Source organism: the organism of the source record quoted next, unplaced genomic scaffold, assembly GCF_019419815.1.
Source record: "Pyrus x bretschneideri cultivar Hongxiangsu unplaced genomic scaffold, Pyrus_bretschneideri_v1 Contig73, whole genome shotgun sequence".
In the NCBI taxonomy this organism is placed as follows: Eukaryota; Viridiplantae; Streptophyta; class Magnoliopsida; order Rosales; family Rosaceae; genus Pyrus; species Pyrus x bretschneideri.
In genome coordinates, this window is record NW_025999813.1 from 443143 (window position 1) to 462174 (window position 19032).

At 35.8% G+C, this 19032-nt stretch overlaps 1 protein-coding gene across 1 annotated transcript; it reads left to right on the forward strand.

Annotated features, from left to right (window-relative positions):
- Positions 1 to 6862: 6862 nt before the first annotated feature.
- On the forward strand, positions 6863 to 7466 carry LOC125472791 (glu S.griseus protease inhibitor-like). Its single transcript, XM_048574637.1, has 2 exons — positions 6863 to 7004; positions 7112 to 7466. Exons 1-2 carry the CDS (start codon positions 6974 to 6976, stop codon positions 7309 to 7311), a joined length of 231 nt encoding a protein of 76 aa, XP_048430594.1. The 5' UTR covers positions 6863 to 6973; the 3' UTR covers positions 7312 to 7466.
- Positions 7467 to 19032: the final 11566 nt, after the last annotated feature.

Genomic DNA, 19032 nt, shown 5'->3' on the forward strand with positions numbered 1-19032 from the left:
CCGTTTTCAAACCATGATCGCACGCCAATTGTAGCCCAGCACTTATGGTTAACAGCTCAGCACGATCCCTCCTCCTAAGCTCCATCAGCAACAAATTACCCTGCCCAAATATTGTTCATTTTATTTATTAGTTTTCTTTCGAGGTGATTCGCTACCGACCGTTGGGGCGGAGTCATTTGATTGTTTTGTGACTAAAAAAGAACACAGAAGAAATATTTTTAATTCTTTTTTTTGTTCCCTGGTACTCTTTGGCGGCTGAATACTAGCATATAATGGTCAGGTCAAACGGCACCAAAAATTAATCAGAATCTGCCCGTCAGAAACGTGGGGAAGGGGGTAACAGGGATCCAATGCATATAGCTCAGATATTGTTCTTTCTCGATAAGACTGAAATGTCTCCAAGTAACAGCTATATACAAGTCCACAATGAGAAACGGTGGCCATGACTAACCACAAATAACAGCGAAAAGTCTAATATATATGAGAGGACTTCAAAATGCTTCTCTACTAATATAAACAGTCATTTTATCATACCACAAGTTTAAACACATTCAAAGCTAATATATATACAATATTTATTCCTTTTAATTATGATGTATTTATCATATGTGTTGTATGCACCATATTTTTTTCGATTGGGTGATACGAGAGCACTTGCAGCCGTTTGAAACTAGGTTGAAAGACTCCGGATTCTAAAGCACTTTATGCAACACTTTTATTTCCAATCTAGGATATTCTTGACGCTTATATTTCGTTTTCGATCCTTTTTTTTCAGGTAAGGGTTCGTGGCCAGAGCTTGTGGGAGTGAAGGGGAAGATTGCAAAAGAAACAATTGAGAAAGAGAATCCTATTGTGTCTGCTAAGATTGTAATTGAAGGAGAAACATATGTGATTACCAACTATGACTGCTATAGGGTTTGGGTATGGGTTGACAAAGATGATGGACTTGTCACCAAGCCTCCCATAATTGGCTGAAGTATTGTTCTTTTCTAATTGAATGTTAAATTAAGGAGCTTCTGTTAATCTCCATGCTGGTGCAATACAATTGTATACGATATTTATGTGTAATGAGAAAGGGACTTTATTAATTGAATTGGTTTTTTCTTGTTCATTTTCTAATGAAGGGTGTTTGTCAATTTCGTCTGTTTTCATCTTTAGCATGAGCAGAAGAATTATTGGCTCTTTATTATACGAAGCATGGCGGAAAGGGATTCAAAGGGTATTTCTCACAATATGTACTTGTTGCTCTTTTCAGTGTCATAGTAAATCTTCTTCTATGAATGGCATTAATTAAATTCTTGCACAATTCGGGGATCGACAATCAGTGAAAACTAACGATGAGATTAATTTGTTTTACAATATTTTAGGATTTTGTATATGAATAAGAAATTGGAAATATAAATCGGATAAGTTTTTGGAGTGGATAATTTAAAGAAAGATGATACTGCAGAATAATGTCTTCTGTGTAGTGAAAAGAAAATTGTACATGGGCATATATTTACAATTAATGAAGAATCACTCCTCTAGTTTTTGGATTTTATCCCTCACAAAATGTCAGTATATCTCTACATGTTGTGTCCTTTCATCAAATACCGGGGTAGCCGAAATATATAAGGCTACTTGATTATCACAGTACAACCAGTGGCGGATCTATAGAGGGACCTAGGAGGTCCCAGGACCTCTCGGCAACCCTAAATCGCTGCTAGAAATTTTTTGAGGACCCCTCGTACTCGAACACGAGGTCTGTTCAGGGTGTTCTGTAACTTCTGGGTTTGGTGGTTTTGTTCTTGCGAAGACGAAAGCAGGAAGAAGATGATTAAATGAGTCTCTCTCATCCCTTCATTCCCACGTGACCACCCTCAAACTTTCCCATTTAATGCATTTTTTAATTGGTCCAATCACGTTTGGACAGCTAACATCAAGTTGATCTTTCCAAAAAAGAAAATGGGTTGTCAGTCCCTAGGTGTATTTTTGCTAATTGGTGTGGCTGCCTCTTTATGCGTCCAGTACCACATTTTACTTTCTACACCCACATATTTAACACACTTATTTGTCTTAAAATTCAATATAAATCAATATGATCTCTAAAAATATTATGTAAATTATTATGAACTTGTAATTATTTGAACTTTTATCTTCTACCTTAAATTCACCAAAATACTAAAGGTATATAATAAATTTACTTAAATTCACCTAGTCCGCCTAGATCACAAGCGAAGAAGAAAGAAAATAGGACCGTTTTTAACAATTGGTATATGTTTTGTGTTTTTTTTTTGTTAAATGCGTAGTTTAGAAATAAAAAATATGGAGAGATTTTTCAAGCCAAAGACAATAGCACCATCTATTTGTTCATTGAGAAAGATAGTTGAGTGACTTAATTAGTTATTTATATTGAGAAATATGTTTTTTTATGTACTGGTAATGAAGCTATCATAGAACATTTTCATACTATGAAACCCCATTGTGGACGCTCAAATTAGGATTTTATAACTTGTAATGTTGTTTTGCGTATGATTTTTGAATGAAATGTATTATATTTAACTTTTCATTGTTAATGTTGTTTATAAAAAATTTTACCTTTCTTAATGGGACCCCCCAAATTTAAAATCCTGGATCCGCCACTGTCTCCAAGCAAAACTCTTTGAAATTTCAACCTTTCATAAATAGTCTTCATACATTTTTTTAAAGCAAATAATTCAATTCCCATGTTAATTAACTTTAAGCTAAGTGTTAAATCAGCATATTGTCTAGCTTTATGAGCACAGGGAAGATTTTCTTAATCATGACCTTATTGTTCACAAAAATGAAAGTCCCCACCTTTGGATTTGGATTCCCTTCAGATCCTCATTATGAAGATCGTAGGAATCAATCAATCCTAACCGCTCACCACATCACATCTTCTGGTCAGAAATTATTTGAATTTTTGATTCTTTCTACATGGCATAATGGTTTTTAGCCGCAAGATGTGTGGTGAGCGGTTAGAATTGATTGATCTCTAAGATCCTCACAATGAGATTCTGAAGGGAATCCAAATCCCCCCACCTTTTCACTTTTCACGGAATTAAGCTAATGAGATTAAGTAAAAAGTTAAGCTTTTTCTAGTCATTAATCCAAGGATGATTTACAAAAACAAAGACAAAAAGGACTTGAATGTTTTGAAGGCTTTTATCCAAAATGGTCTTTGAGATTGACATAACTTTTGACTTTGGTTTATGAGATTCAAAATTAATAGAAGTGGTCCCTGAAATTGTTACGGTCAATCATTTTGGTCATTTTGTGAGAAATCTCCATTAAATTGAGGATGTTTTTGTCAAATCGACCCTTCTCTTTAAACTCATGATTTCTTCAACTTAACAGAGATTTTTCACACAAAACCAAAATGATTGACGGTGGACAATTTCAAGGACCACTTGTATCGATTTTAAATCTCAGGGACAAAATTGAGGAATTATAACAATCTCATGAACCATTTTATACACATTTCAAATTTGTACAACACTTACACATTTCAAATTTTGTCAACAACGCTTATCATCTTAGTACGGATATGTACCTGCAGATTTCTTGAGCTTCAATAAAACGGATATGTACTGTGTATTCAACAAAAGTGACTTTTTTTTTTTGTTGGACTGCACCAAAACAGACTTTGAATATGTTTTTAAGTTACCATATTTCTGTATATATTGACCAAAATTAAATTATTCCTCGTTTTTCTTCTAGAATATAAGCTCATCCAAATCATGCATAGAGATAGACATAGAGATAGAATCTTTTGGCGGTAAGCTTTGTCCACACATAGCGTTTGAAAATAGATGAATTAACTTTCAGCCTACGTAACACACCAGAAAAAGTCAATTACGTACCAACCAACTATAATCCATTAAATGGTACCGTTATAAATACATCTCTTCCCCACCCAAATACATCACAAAGCAAATATTTCACAAAGAGAATAAAACTAGTCTAAATAAATTCAAAGGCAATCTGCTAGGATGTCATCTGAATGTGAAGGAAAGGATTCATGGCCGGAGCTCGTGGGAGCCAAGGGGAAGGATGCCGAGGCTATAATCGAGAGCGAGAATCGTTTAGTCAATGCTGTGATCGTGAAAAAAGGATCGTTTGTCACTATGGATTATCGATGTGATAGAGTTTGGGTTTGGGTCGATAAAAATGGAATTGTCACCGAGATCCCTGTAATTGGTTAATTCATATATGCGATGTTAATTATGTGAACATAATGTAATAAGAAGTTGTATCCATCTCCATGCATCAGTATTATATTGATAATAATAAATTATTTCCCTTTCTGCATCTATGTTATATGGTTCGATAAAGTTGGCAGTTCGTTATTCTTCTTCTCTGTACCCTTTGTTTTGTTCCACCCCCAAAGCAAGTAGCTCATGGCTTGTTAAGCTCCGATGTTGACCACTAATTCCATTGTGGTGAGATTGGTCCATTTGACAAAGTGAGTATATGAAATAGGTTTGTAGTTGTAGTCAGTTAAAAATAGACTTACTTTTTGCAATGTCTGTGAAACTCAATTTCAATTTTACTTTGCTATCCGAAACTTAATTTGCATCACTTGATTTTCCAAAGTTAATTTTTTAATCACTTTGACATTTTTCATCAATTTTGTAAAAAAATCAGTGAAGTCTTACCTGGCACAAATGGGCCCCCCACATGGTAGTGATATTGCATCAATTTTTATATACACCGATTCCCTAATGTAAGGGAGGGGATTTAACCTAAGCCCATATAGGCCACCATATTTGAAAATTAGATATCGAATTCACGAGTTGAACTCAATATCTTTTGGGGTGTGCTATCTATACACCTTATTTTACTTCTCACACATTCCTTGATAATTTTTATCTGTTGATCTTCTTCAATTCATCCGATCCGACGATCGAAAATTAAAAAGGTGTGTGAGAAGTAAAATAAGATGTGTGGATACCACACCCCTATCTTCTACTTAAAAATAGAGAGAAATATCATTACACCGTAGTGTTAGTAATAATGTCCTTACCATAAGTGAAATGTACTAGTGGAGTGGGTGTTCGTAAATTAACATGAAATTAACGGAATTGAAGATTTTAATATTCTAAATAAAATGACCTTTTTAATTGTAAGTTAACAGAATTGACTGCATTAGCTAATAGAGTAAGAGACATGGACCAAATTAATCAAATTGAAAACACGAGGACTAAATTGATTGAACATGTAAAATGCAAGAACCATCTTGATAATTTAAGCCTATGCGTTTTAGGAAAATTAGTTATAATAAAAGAATTCAAAGTTTGGTTGTGGAAATAGAAAGAAAGATACGAAAGACGTATATGATGGGGGCAGGAGGATGAAAATGTCTAAACTACTCATATATAAATATAGTATTGAGATTGCATAGATATTGATACGAATATAATATTGATAGTGTAGATATTGTTTATACGATGCCAATATGATAGCTATATTACCTAAATATAGGCATTATTATTGATATATTTTGGATACACATTATTTTCACGTAATATTGTTGATAATCACTGTAGATAGTTGCCAATAGGGAGTTGTTATGTCGGCGATATGTCGTGGGTATTTCTCTCAAATTCTCCTTCGCACCTTCGTCTTTTTCAGTTACATCTCTATAGATTTCTCAAGCACCTCCTAGCTTTCATTGTCTTCCATGGTTACCAAGAACGAATATCCTTATCCAATTTCAGATTAACATAATGTAAAACTAAAAGATGACAAAGTGAATTAATTAGTGAATCTAGTACAAATCGAATCACAAGATGAAGATGAAGATGAAGATGAAAATAGCGTGGAACAAACTCAGTTTCCAATGTCTAAAATTTCTTATACCAGCAACGAGCTTAAGACTTCCTATTTCGGCACCGCCCGGCTGTTCAGTTTTAAATGCAGCCAAACTCCCTATATTTGATGTCCAAATTTTGTCAACTATATCTATCATCAAAGGACGTACGTGTATCTAACAAACAAGTATTCATAAGCGGCGGTAAAGTTGACTTCGTCGTTATTCACAAATTGCACATTAAGTTGTCTTTATTTTTTACCAAATATACTTTCTTTATTTCAAACCAAAACTTTATATTCTTCATTTTGCTTCCACATGTTAAGGCCACCGATCGTGAACCATAAAAAGACCCTAAAGCGAATCTCGGATATGCCACCGATCATTTTGCTTCTGCATCAAATAATTTTATAATGCCAAAATGTAACGTATTAGGGTTTAAAATAGGGAGTTTTAACGAAACACTCTCGGTACTGTTCACTTTAACGAAAAATGACATTTTTACTCTAAAAAGTCACTTCTGGTACTATTCACTTACAACACATTTTTGTCATTTTCATTAAAACTCAAAGTTTTCAAACCCTTTTCATTAGTTTTCCTTTTAAAATATCGATACAGTTGGAAATATCAATGTGCAAATTTCTAAAAAATATCAATGGAATTATCGTTATTGGTTGCCTTCGATGGAAATTATGAAAATTTGTAATGAGAGTATATCAACTCATTCAAATTTAATCGAAACTAGAGAAATTTGCTCAAAAAAATTCAAAAGTTCAAAATCTGCAATGTGTTTTGGCAACATTAATTTCTGTATGAATAGGTAAATATCGTTGAGATTCATTGATCTTCCTATATTTTGTCGATATTGGGTGAAGTTTGCATTTCACCCAGTTTCCATATCGATCCTTAAATTTTCGGATATTTCGACGAAAATACTGAACATTTCATGAATATTTCAAACTCTGATACGTATACAAAGCAGAGTTTCTAACTAACATCCACATGTATAGTCAATAATGACGACAAACTGTAAGCTATCCAGTTGTATATGCACTTCTATAAATATGCATCTATATCTTCCTCTTCCTTAAGCCAATACATCACAAACAATATATCTTACAAGAGAGATCAGACAAGTACTCAAACGAAAAGCGAGCGAGGATGGCATCTGAGCAATGTGAGGGCAGTGAAGGTATGTAATGAACAAGTTTATGTTTAATATATAGAGTGCGCGCGCGCGCATGTAATTAGTACAATTGATTGCAGTCTAATTACTTAATTCATATTAAAATAATGCAGGTAAGTATGTATGGCCTGAGCTGTTGGGATCCAAGGGTACCGTTGCGAAGGCAACAATTAAGAGGGAGAATTCCACTGTCAAGGTTGAGATCGTGGTAGAAGGAACCATTGTACCAGCAGATTTGCGATGTGTAGCTGATAGGGTTCGTGTTTGGGTCGATACAGATGGCTTTGTTACTAGGGTGCCTATCATTGGTTAACTTAATTATATCCAAATATATATTGGGTTCTTGTAATCCTATGTCTGTACTTTCTCTAATGCAAATAAGGAGTCGTAGTATTCTCCATGCATTGAAACTTTCTTCCGTGTACTCCTATATGAAGCTCAATATGTAGGATTCAAGTTGTTTTGGTATCCTCATTTGTTTTTCTCTCTGTCCAACTACATCAAAGTATAGATTAAGAAAATATATTCGGATGTTCACGTCATCCTTACATGCACACACACTCCCACATTGCCATCGAGTCCTCAAATATAATACACTTACCAAATATTACAACTGAAGATTTCTCAAACGAACCCATCTCTTGATTTTCAAACAAACCAACACGAGTTAGTTGAAAATCAAATTAAAAAACAAAGTACAAAATTATGAGCATGTTTGAAATTGCTTTTGAAAGATGTGCTTGATTATCTTCAAATTTGACCGACCCAATTAATTTCAATCGAGTCACGTAGACATCTCTCAAGTAATTTCGTCTTCGCTTGAATCTGAATGAATTATGAACGATTTGGGTTGGACCTATGGTTAATGTATTGTAGAGCTAAACCCTAAATAATTTGGATCTCTATATTTTCTATATTTTTTTGTGAATGTAGCTAAATAATTTAGTAATTCAATAGGTCTTAAAAATCCAAGCAAATCCTTAATTATTTCACCTTCGTAGGATCAGGCCCTATATCGATAATCGTGTGGATATATAGCATGCTGAATTGAACAATTAGATAAAAAAAAATCCATTTGTTTTGCATGAAAGTGTTTTCCAACGACATTAAAACATAACACTTGGCAAGTGCCAGCTGAATTTGGTCCAATATTTCGGAATTGGATCTCCTCTGGATCCAGTCATGTTGAGCCCACTAATCAATGCATTTGGACCATTGAAATTTGATCCAACGATTACAATTATTATAATTTTTAGAAGGACTCCTTGTTTATATCCGTTGAATCAAATTTCAATAGTCTAAATGCATGCTCAACATGATTGGAACCAGAGGGGATCCAGTTCCGGCCCGTAATGCATTCAAATATTGCTTTTATTAATGACTTAGGTTACCATATTACTGAGGATTTGACGACTAAACAGTGTCCACCCATTTAATCTAGCTTTCATCCCGTTAACTTTTTAATAAAACTAAACAAAATAGTCAATTAATATTACAGTTTAGTAATATTTATTTTCATTTATAAATGAGAGGTCTTATGTTCGATTCTTGCTAAAGACGAATTTGAACCACATTATTGCTAGCACATTATAAAGTTTAGTTCACTTCCCTATGCTCTTAGTGTAAATAATATTGTTTGGCTCAAATAAAAAAAAGAAAAAAAGAAAAAAAGAGTAGACGAAATAAAAGTTCAAAAACTAGCAGCCACTGTGTTACCACCCACACTAAAATCGGCAGTCCCCGCCGCCAGCAACATGGTCACCCACGTCAGCGGCTATCCCTACTCTTACTTGCCGTCGCCAAAAGCCGCCTCCATCTACACTTTATAAGTTTTAACGTTGCAGAAGGTTGCAATTAAGTAGCTCAAAGGATTTTTGGGCCTTTTAATGTTAGGTACCATTTACTTCGACTAGGGCTTCGTTTCCATGGAATGTACACACTGGCGCATGTTTCGGATAAATACTAAGATTACATTACATCAACCCTTCCTTTATAGTGATAGATCCGTACTCAAACTCAGAGCCTGTTACGGCGGCACCCTACTGCTTTTAGGGTTCATTTCATTTGTTTATACAGAGAAATGACGGTCGAGAAAAAACATAGAAAAAGTCTGTCATGCTCTACCGTATTTCTCTACATAAACAAATGCATTGGATCCGTGATATTCATATTTATGCAATCTCTTTTCTTTTATTTCCAGTTGCTAATTTGTTCTACACTTGTCTTTCTGTGTAGACAATCTAAGTGAGTAGAAATTTTAGTTATAAATTGTATTTAGATGTTTTTTGCATATGTGTCCAGACCAGCTGTGTTCGTGTATATTTATGTGTCCAGACTTGCTCATATTTTGATCTTTTATGATTTAATTTTCGCAGGTTTTGAGTTATTTCATCTTATTAAATCTCTTAAATATTAAAAGGTCAATGCTCCCAAGTGACATGTTTGATCCAAGTGGTGGGGATTTAATGGCAACTTGGTGTTGGGTTCTTACTGTGTCCATACGGAATTTGAAGATAAAATTATGGGCTGTATATGATATGATATTGGGTTTTGACCATGACTATTAGTTGGTAGTGTTATCAAATGTGTTGACACATGTAAATTTAAAATGTTAATGATATTGGTTTTTTGGCTCTCGGTTGTTCATGTGCTACTTGCATTGGTAATATGAGCAGTCTTGCTAATTGATGCTAGCGAAATTGGGCATGACATAAACTAGTAGAATCAGTGAATAAATATCCAGTTAAAAATAACCATTTGTTAGGATATTGTGATTAGTGGTTTGTTGATTTGCACTCGACTTGAAGAATTGTTAGGAAATTAATCTGATCCTCGATTCCCTCTAAAGAACAAGCACGAAACAATAGAGATGCAGTCGAAAAATACAAAAGTAAACCAATCACACAACATGAATGTATTAGATTTATTAAATATGAGCAACGTCTGAGGTTTGTTAGCTGAAAGATATTCGATACGAAAACAGATACAAGCGCTCAAGTGTTTCCTCACTATCATTCATAGTTAGGTTTTCTAAGTACTTATATAAGACTTTATTTGAGTTAGATGGATTAGAATAGCAATAAAATGAGGAATCATGTCACAAGTAAGAATCCAAAAGAACCAAGCTTGGGGCTAAAAGAATAACTATGCATCTGAATACTTAGCCTAAACTGATGAAGAAGACATTAGGGTTTTGGGCTAAGAGGGGCTAAAGTCTGAGGGGCCTAAAAGCAGCTTTTCACATTCAAATGATGGTGTCACAAAATTGTTTAGTTATCTAATTGTTATCTAATAAATAGACGAACTATGTTCCTCATGTACAACATTAATCGAATAGTAAGAATTTTTAATTTGGTTGATATTTTTCTTAGTTCATCTTTATAGGATGAACTAAAAAGTGAATGATTGCGATTATCAAACAACATTGCGAGATGAGTAAAAGAGCCGAGAAGGTTCATTTGAGAAGATTGCTAGCATCCCACTATTTTTTTGGCCTGCAACAAAATTAAATTGACTTTTTTTTTAAGAAAAATTAAATTGACTTTGAATATATTGTTGAATTGAAACAGTTTTGTCTTTGGTAACTACTATTGACCAAAATTTTATCATTCCTCGTTTTGCAAGTACATGCATGCTCATCCGGATCGAAAAGATAGACTACACAATCTTGGCGGTATGGTTTGTTCACACATTACGTTTGAAAACAATTCATATTAACGTTCGGCCTACGCAACACCAGAGTCAGTAACAACCAACTACTATCCATTAAATGATACCAATATAAATACACATTTCTTCCCCACCCAAATACATCACAAAGCAATACTGCACACAGCGAGCAAAACTAGTACTCTAGATAAAACAAAGGCGATCTGCTAGGATGTCATCTGAATGTGAAGGGAAGGATTCATGGCCTGAGCTCGTTGGAGCCAAGGGGACAGAGGCGGAGGCGACCATCGAGAGTGAGAATCATTTAGTCAATGCTGTGATTGTGAAAGAAGGAATGTTTGTCACTGCAGATTTTCGATGTGATAGGGTTCGAGTTTGGGTCAATAAACGTGGTATTGTTACCAGGGTCCCTGTAATTGGTTAATTCATACATGCAAGGATAGGTGAAACAATGAAATAAGGAGTTGAACTAATAATCTCCATGCATCAATTGTATTGAAAATAAAAATTATATTTCTGTTTTTCTGTATGACATATATATATGTGTGTATGTGTGTGAAGCTAAATATATAGCAATGGTTTGTTAAAGTTGACAGTACTTATTTTTGTTCTTCTCTTTACTTCTTGTTTTTGTTCCAACCTCGGAGTAAAAGTGCACTTCCATTAGTACTGAGATTGGTACTCACAATAAATATTATGACGTCAAATTTTTGTATACACATGACTGCTTTAGTAAGTTACCAGCTCTACAATTTTCTTTTATAATTTGGAAGACTGCTTCTTTTCCAAATGATGAGGCGTTTTGCTGAGCTCTCAAATCATCCTTTTTTTTTTTCTTCGAATAACTTTCAAGTTAATTATAGGGTGGTGCTATTCATACACTAGCGTTTCATCTTTCACATACACCTTTTAATTATCGACTGTTGGATCGAATAAATTGAAGATGATCAAATAACATAAATTAACTAGGGGAGTGTAAAAGGTAAAAAAGGTGTGTGAACAACACCACCCTAATTATATACCAAAATCCTATAACAGGTTTAGTCAAATGCAGTTGTATGGCAATTGCTTTTAAATTTGAGAAAGTGCCACTAATTTATGAAGAAACAGTTGCCCAAAATTTATGAAGAAACAGTTGCAGATGTTTGGATTTTCAAATAAGGGGGTCATAATATCAACAAAAAAAACTTCATTGAGCCATTTCGCCGAACACCTAGTAGGCACCTGTTAATTCTTGCTAACATATGCTCAAAGCTTATGCCAATATATGTTGACAACTACTATTATTTGTAGAGGCTTGTCGAGGGTGGATGCAGGATATTGTGGAGTATTATTGAAGATTGCCAATGCTTATCAACTAAGGTATTTCATCGAGCATATGGTGCTCACAATAGAATTGCACACGGTGCTCACAATAGAATCGTACACAAGAAGGAGAAAAGGAAGACAAATATGATAGAAGAAAATAGAAGAAGTAGGAGACGGAGATTGTAATTTAGTGTGCCTTAGCTATTTATAGTGGTTAAATACAATTCACAAACAAATATACATGGGTTTTTGAAGTTTTTGAGGTCAAGGACAACCAATGACCCCATGCTGGCCCCAAGCTTATCAATCTACACTAAATTGTATAAATCTGCTCATGAATTGTTTTGGTCTGGATGTTGAAATACATTACAAAGTAAGCCTTACAAAAAGGGCGTCAAAATGTGAACTAAGCTATGAAAATGGTTGGAGGCAGCTAATGCCGTGAGGGAAAAGCTTCCCCATCTCAAATTTGGGCTTATGTTTGGAGAAAGTTTCATCTGCAGAGAAGGCACATACCAGTATACCGCATATTAATCTGAATAGTCTCACGTTTTTTGTATAATTGAGTGTCAAGATTGTCTTGGGATACATCAATCAACTTATGTCAATGTTTACATTAGAATTACAAAAATTGTGAATCGGTATGAGAAGAACTGAGTGTGAAAGAAAAATAGGTATAGGATAAACAATTTTTTCTTGGTTATCACCAGTGGCGGATCTATAGAGGGACCTAGGAGGTCCCAGGACCTCTCGGCAACCCTAAATCGCTGCTAGAAATTTTTTGAGGACCCCTCGTACTCGAACACGAGGTCTGTTCAGGGTGTTCTGTAACTTCTGGGTTTGGTGGTTTTGTTCTTGCGAAGACGAAAGCAGGAAGAAGATGATTAAATGAGTCTCTCTCATCCCTTCATTCCCACGTGACCACCCTCAAACTTTCCCATTTAATGCATTTTTTAATTGGTCCAATCACGTTTGGACAGCTAACATCAAGTTGATCTTTCCAAAAAAGAAAATGGGTTGTCAGTCCCTAGGTGTATTTTTGCTAATTGGTGTGGCTGCCTCTTTATGCGTCCAGTACCACATTTTACTTTCTACACCCACATATTTAACACACTTATTTGTCTTAAAATTCAATATAAATCAATATGATCTCTAAAAATATTATGTAAATTATTATGAACTTGTAATTATTTGAACTTTTATCTTCTACCTTAAATTCACCAAAATACTAAAGGTATATAATAAATTTACTTAAATTCACCTAGTCCGCCTAGATCACAAGCGAAGAAGAAAGAAAATAGGACCGTTTTTAACAATTGGTATATGTTTTGTGTTTTTTTTTTGTTAAATGCGTAGTTTAGAAATAAAAAATATGGAGAGATTTTTCAAGCCAAAGACAATAGCACCATCTATTTGTTCATTGAGAAAGATAGTTGAGTGACTTAATTAGTTATTTATATTGAGAAATATGTTTTTTTATGTACTGGTAATGAAGCTATCATAGAACATTTTCATACTATGAAACCCCATTGTGGACGCTCAAATTAGGATTTTATAACTTGTAATGTTGTTTTGCGTATGATTTTTGAATGAAATGTATTATATTTAACTTTTCATTGTTAATGTTGTTTATAAAAAATTTTACCTTTCTTAATGGGACCCCCCAAATTTAAAATCCTGGATCCGCCACTGAGTACAACACAACTGGACCATGTCACCTACATGCATGAGAGAAGCCACAGATGTGCAAGGAGGTGAAGCTGCACCTTTGGTTGCCAGAATTCGTTCCTAAAACCTAGATTTCTACCCCTCGGCTTTGGTGCTACGCTTTGATTCTCTGCAGCGGCACTATTGCGTTTTCGTTTTTGTTTTTAAACCCAAGGCAAAACGACGTCATTTTGGATCTGGAAAAAAAAAAATTTAAATAAAACGGTGTGTTTCATTTCAAAGAAAAAAACAATAAAATAATAGCAAGGAACCACTCGTCCCCACTATGCACAAACCCCACGAATGTAATATATTTCTAGCAAGCAAGCTTCTATCCACCAAATCTATTGTTGTGTACCAGCAGAGAACAAGGTGGGATTTTTGGGTCGGGGAGATTAAACCATGGCGGTCAAATGGTGAATTAGGTTTTGGGTGAAACCGCTGGAAAATGAAACGCCAGAATAGATCACAAGGTGTGTGAAAGCTTGGAAGGAAGAGAGTGAGAGGGAAGGGGGTTTTGGAGAGAGAGTGAAGTTAAAGAAGTCGAAATCTAGGAGGGAGCTAGTGGCCACAGAGAGGATTTTGTTGTGTACAAGTACAAGTGCGCGCGTGAGTGCGTGAGGTAGAGGAGATTTTTGGTATATTAGGCACAAATTTGGTATGAAGAGGATGGGTTGTCTTTAACTAGACTAGGTTGGATTTGTGGTTTACCTCAACCCAAGTTGGTCTATATATGGTCTCTTTATATTATAAGAGAGAGATTCAACATTAAGTGTAAGGAGACGAGCTCAATGTTCTAACTAACTAATTTAAGTCGTATCTACTACCATATAATTCAAGTGCGATGGGTTGAATGTTCACATAAATGTATTTCCGATGTACATGTTTGTGTAGTTGACATACCTTTTTTCATCCCTCTCAATATAAGGACCTGGAATTGTTCTTGAAATAATTGTAACTTGTTTGTATTAGTACATTAGGAACGACATTAATATAGTCTACTATCTAAAGGGATTCGGTTGTCTACATTTATTTGGGACCTTTTACCTTTTTAAATCTCGCCCCTCTCCTTGACAATTTTTGGCTTCACCACTACCTACATATGTCGAAAAATGTCTTGCAACCAAGTTGGTTTGCAACAAGTAGCCGCCATGGAATGGTATTCGGCTTCTGCGGAAGACAAAGAAACAGTTCTTGCTTTTTACTCTTCCATGATAGCATGAACTCCCAAGAAAAACATAATACCCCATAGTAGATGTTCGAGTTATTGGACAACCTGTCCAATTGAGGTCTCAATAAGCATTCAACTGTAAAGAACTGTGTGAAGAGAATAAAATGCCTTGGCCTGGAGTACTCTTAAGAAATTGAAGAACGCGTAGAGCTGCATCATAATGGGGCTTGCATGGTTGTTGCATAAATCGACTTTAGAGTATGCATAGAAAAGGTGATGGGATCCCTAATGATGGTGAGATAAATTAGTTTTTCTACCAATCGTCGATACTCCGAAGCAAATCACCCTCATCTAGTTATAACTTCAAATTCTGCTCCATAGGAAATCCGACAAGTCTCACACACAAATATCTTTGAGAATGTCTATAATTATTTTAAATCATCCAAATCTTCAATGAAGAAACGTGAATTTAAAAAAGTTTTGGGCTTCTTGATACCAACCGGATCATAACCAGTAATCAAAATATCATCAACATAAATGAGGAGAGCCGTGAAGGATTTACCATTTTTCTTAGTATATCTAGTAGAATGGCCTCAGAAAACTTGAACAACCATTGAGAAGATGCTTGTTTATGTCACATAAAGACTTATTCGGGTGACACACCATGCACTCACCCTGTCCCTGTTGCTTAAGACCAGTAGGTGGCACCATATAAATTTCCTCACAGAGATTGCCATGGAAGAAATCATTATTAACGTCCAACTAATGAAGGGACAAATTTTTTGAAGTAGGGAGGGCTAAAAGGCATTGAAATGTGACCAACTTCACAGTGGGGGAAAAAGTATTGTGATAATAGATCCCTTCAAGTTGAGTGTAACCTTTTTGGCCACCAAACAGGTTTTGTAGCGCTCGATAGTGTCATCGGAACGGTGCTTTATATTGTAAGCTCACTTGCATCCAATGGGCTCCCTGCTGAGAGGTAGAGAAGTGAGAGTCCAAGTCCAAGTATGGTTGGCTTCCAAAGCTCGAAGTTTAGAGGCCATGACCTCTTGCCATATGGGGTTCTTGATAGTTTTTGCATAAGCGTTTATATTATAAATATACATGTTATTGCTTCATGTGTTGTTAAGTCTTTGATGCGAGGTTCACATGTCCAATACGAGACACTCCCATCAGATTAATACACCAATTCACATTCCATCCTAGTAAACATGTTCAGACATGAAGATCAATGTTTTAAAAGGCTCGCCTCAGGGTGCGTCTAGGCACCCTGTGAGGCTAGGCTTGAGGGTTGCCACCTCTGTTTTGAGGGAGTGGGCGGAAGGCACCGGAAGGCGTTGCCGGAGTCGCCGGATCCGCCTAGGCGCGCCTTAGGGGAATTTTTTTTTTTGTTTTTTTTTTAAATACTCCCAAACCCAAATTTTGGGTAGGATTTTAACTACCTCATACGCCTTCCTTGCACTATCATCTCTCTGCCTTGTTTTTTTATTTTTATTTTTTATATAAAGGATGTATGTGCAGTTTGTGTGCATTGTTATATGTGTGTTCATTGTGCTTTTCATTCTCTATTATATATATATATATAATATAATATATGTATATATATATGTGTGTGTGTGTATATATGTATTTATAATATATGTGTGTGCTCAGGGTGATTATTGATTAATAATTTTTTTTAATATAATATATGTGTACGCTTCGAGTATATATTAAAAAATTTAGATCCCGTGAGACTTCGCCTCACGCCTAGGTTGGGCTATCCCTCGGATGCCTCGCCCACGCCTCACGCTTTTAATGCATTGATGAAGATTAAGACATTTTGCTTTGAAATTATACTTACTTACATCCGCGTATGGAAATTGAAAATGACAAATGTATTTTTATGTACGTCCTTTTCTGCGTAGCCACTACAAAGGAAAAAGATGCAGCTCCATATGTCGTTGATTGAGCAATACACAAGAAAAAACAAATAAAAGAATCCGCCAAAATTTCACAATTGCCGATCGGATTTGTATTTTTATTTAATTTAAATAAAAAAAAATCCTTATCTCCTGCCAAAACGCAGCATATAGTCAGACTTCTTTATCTCAGCTGGCCACACACAAATCCGAAGTCCAAACCGTTCAGCCCATATATAGGGAACATCGTATTATCCCCTTTCAGATACCCATTTACTCCCACAAAACTGTTTACAAAGATCATAAATCATCGAATCAAAGATGGAAAATAGCACAAGAACTGGTGAGTTTTCTATTGATTTCCAATAAATCTAGTTAATACTATTTTGTTTCCATCATAAGAAATTTAATAAATCTTTAATTATGTATACGATATGTGTTAATTTGTGCGTTCATATTTTACAGTTGAGAAGTTGTCATGGCCAGATCTAGTTGGCACTAAAGGAGAAGAGGCAATAGCCGCAATAATGAAAGAAAATCCACTGCTCAAAGCCCACACAGTACATGAAGGATCCCTTGTCACCTGTGATTTTCGTAGTGACAGGGTTCGTGTCTATATTAATGAGCAAGGTGTTGTCACTTCAGCGCCTAAGATAGGCTAACAAGGTGTTCGTAGTGACGGGAGAAGAACTTGTGATGTTTGTAAGTGTGAGATTTTAGATTTTATTCCTTTATATAATAAGTTCGACACTAAGTTATTACGATGTCTCATTGTATAACATAGCCTAAATTCTCCACCTCACAGTGTAATCGGTACTAATAAGAAAATAAAAGTTGTGCAATATTAATTCCCTTCCATACGTTATTCCTGCTGCTGTTTGAGAAGTCTTAGCTTTAATAGCTATAGCTATGACTATTTGAATTTAACAAAATTATCATGTGGCTCTCAAGCCCGCTTGGCATTCGCTTGGGAGTCTAGCACATGCCATGGCAAGGGAGAGTTTTGATATGGTTATTGTGGATGCAAATTTCTTTCTTCTTGTGTCCTGGACAAAATTGCACGTACAAAACATATAACACCTTTGGTCAAGGTCAAGAGCCTCATGTGCTCACGATGAATTGGGGGGGGGGGTGCTTTGGCCGAAGAACCTCCGATGCCAAAGTTAGAATTTTGAAGGAAAAGTGTTTGAAGAATTTAGAGAATTTTAGCAAGAGAATTGGAAGTGAACTTTGATGAAAAGAATGAGGTTTAAATAGGAGAGTGGCCGGCCTCCTAGGGTGAGAGAGGACCGGCCACCTAGCCTTGTTTGTGGGCTGGGTTCTTGATTTGTGTTAATTTGGGAGTTATGGAATAATTACCTAATCAATTAGCTAATTAATAGAATAATTACCTAATTGATTAGCTAATCAATATAATAAAAAGGGAAGATTTTGGGAGTTACCTTATGGAGAATATTGGATGAGGATGGATGAGATAGATTTTGAATTGTTACCTATTTTGGGCACTTTTGACTTGGTTGAGGGATGATTGCCCGCTGCTCATGCGTAGGAATCCCGGTATGCCTCAAGGGTATTTTTGTCCTCTTATATCCAAAAATCCACTTGTCGCCTTGTGATTATTTTTGGCTCCACAAATGCCCCCACACCTGTTTGGCTGCTAGCAGAAAAGGGCAGCAGGTGTAGAGATCTTCCTGTTTTATGAAACTTAGGACTGCTTCCTATTTTGATATAGATTCCCTCTTTAATAGGAAATTAGATCCTTCTAGGAAAGGGAAATAAATTTCTCTCAAAGCCTATTTAAGTCCAGCTTAAGTGGGTTATTAAATCAACTTTGGAGAGCGATTTATTCTACCCTACAAGAAAGAGAGAGCTTAGAGGATATTTGTCATCCTCTAGCAATCTTCTACATCTTGCCCGTGCAAAGGACCGTCTTTCGTTGCTTTCTTTGTCTTCTCTGTGGCGCACTGATGTAAGAAAAATTTAATTTTCCTTGTCTTCTTCTTGGATAGTGTTGTCATGGGGCAGCCATCGGGGTGGTGCGGCACATCAGCTGGCATGGGCCAGAAGTCGGCTCGGTATGGGCCTAGGATGTGTTGTTGCTGAGACCACTGCTTTAGGTTGCTTAGATTGGCTAGAGCCAAGGGCAACTTGTGTGGCTAGGGCGCAGTGCTAGGTGAGCCGTATGGCTCATGTCCTTTGGGCTACCGAACCTGACATGGGCCAGGTCAGTGATTGGGAGAAATGAGAAAGTCGCGGTCCTCATAGGTTGATGTGTATG

Excerpts from the sequence above, each read along its gene's own strand:
- LOC125472791 (XM_048574637.1), top strand. The coding sequence starts at position 6,974 with ATGGCATCTGAGCAATGTGAGGGCAGTGAAG. Across the intron at positions 7,005-7,111 it reads GCAATGTGAGGGCAGTGAAG|GTAAGTATGTATGGCCTGAG; the intron begins GTATGTAATGAA and ends AAAATAATGCAG.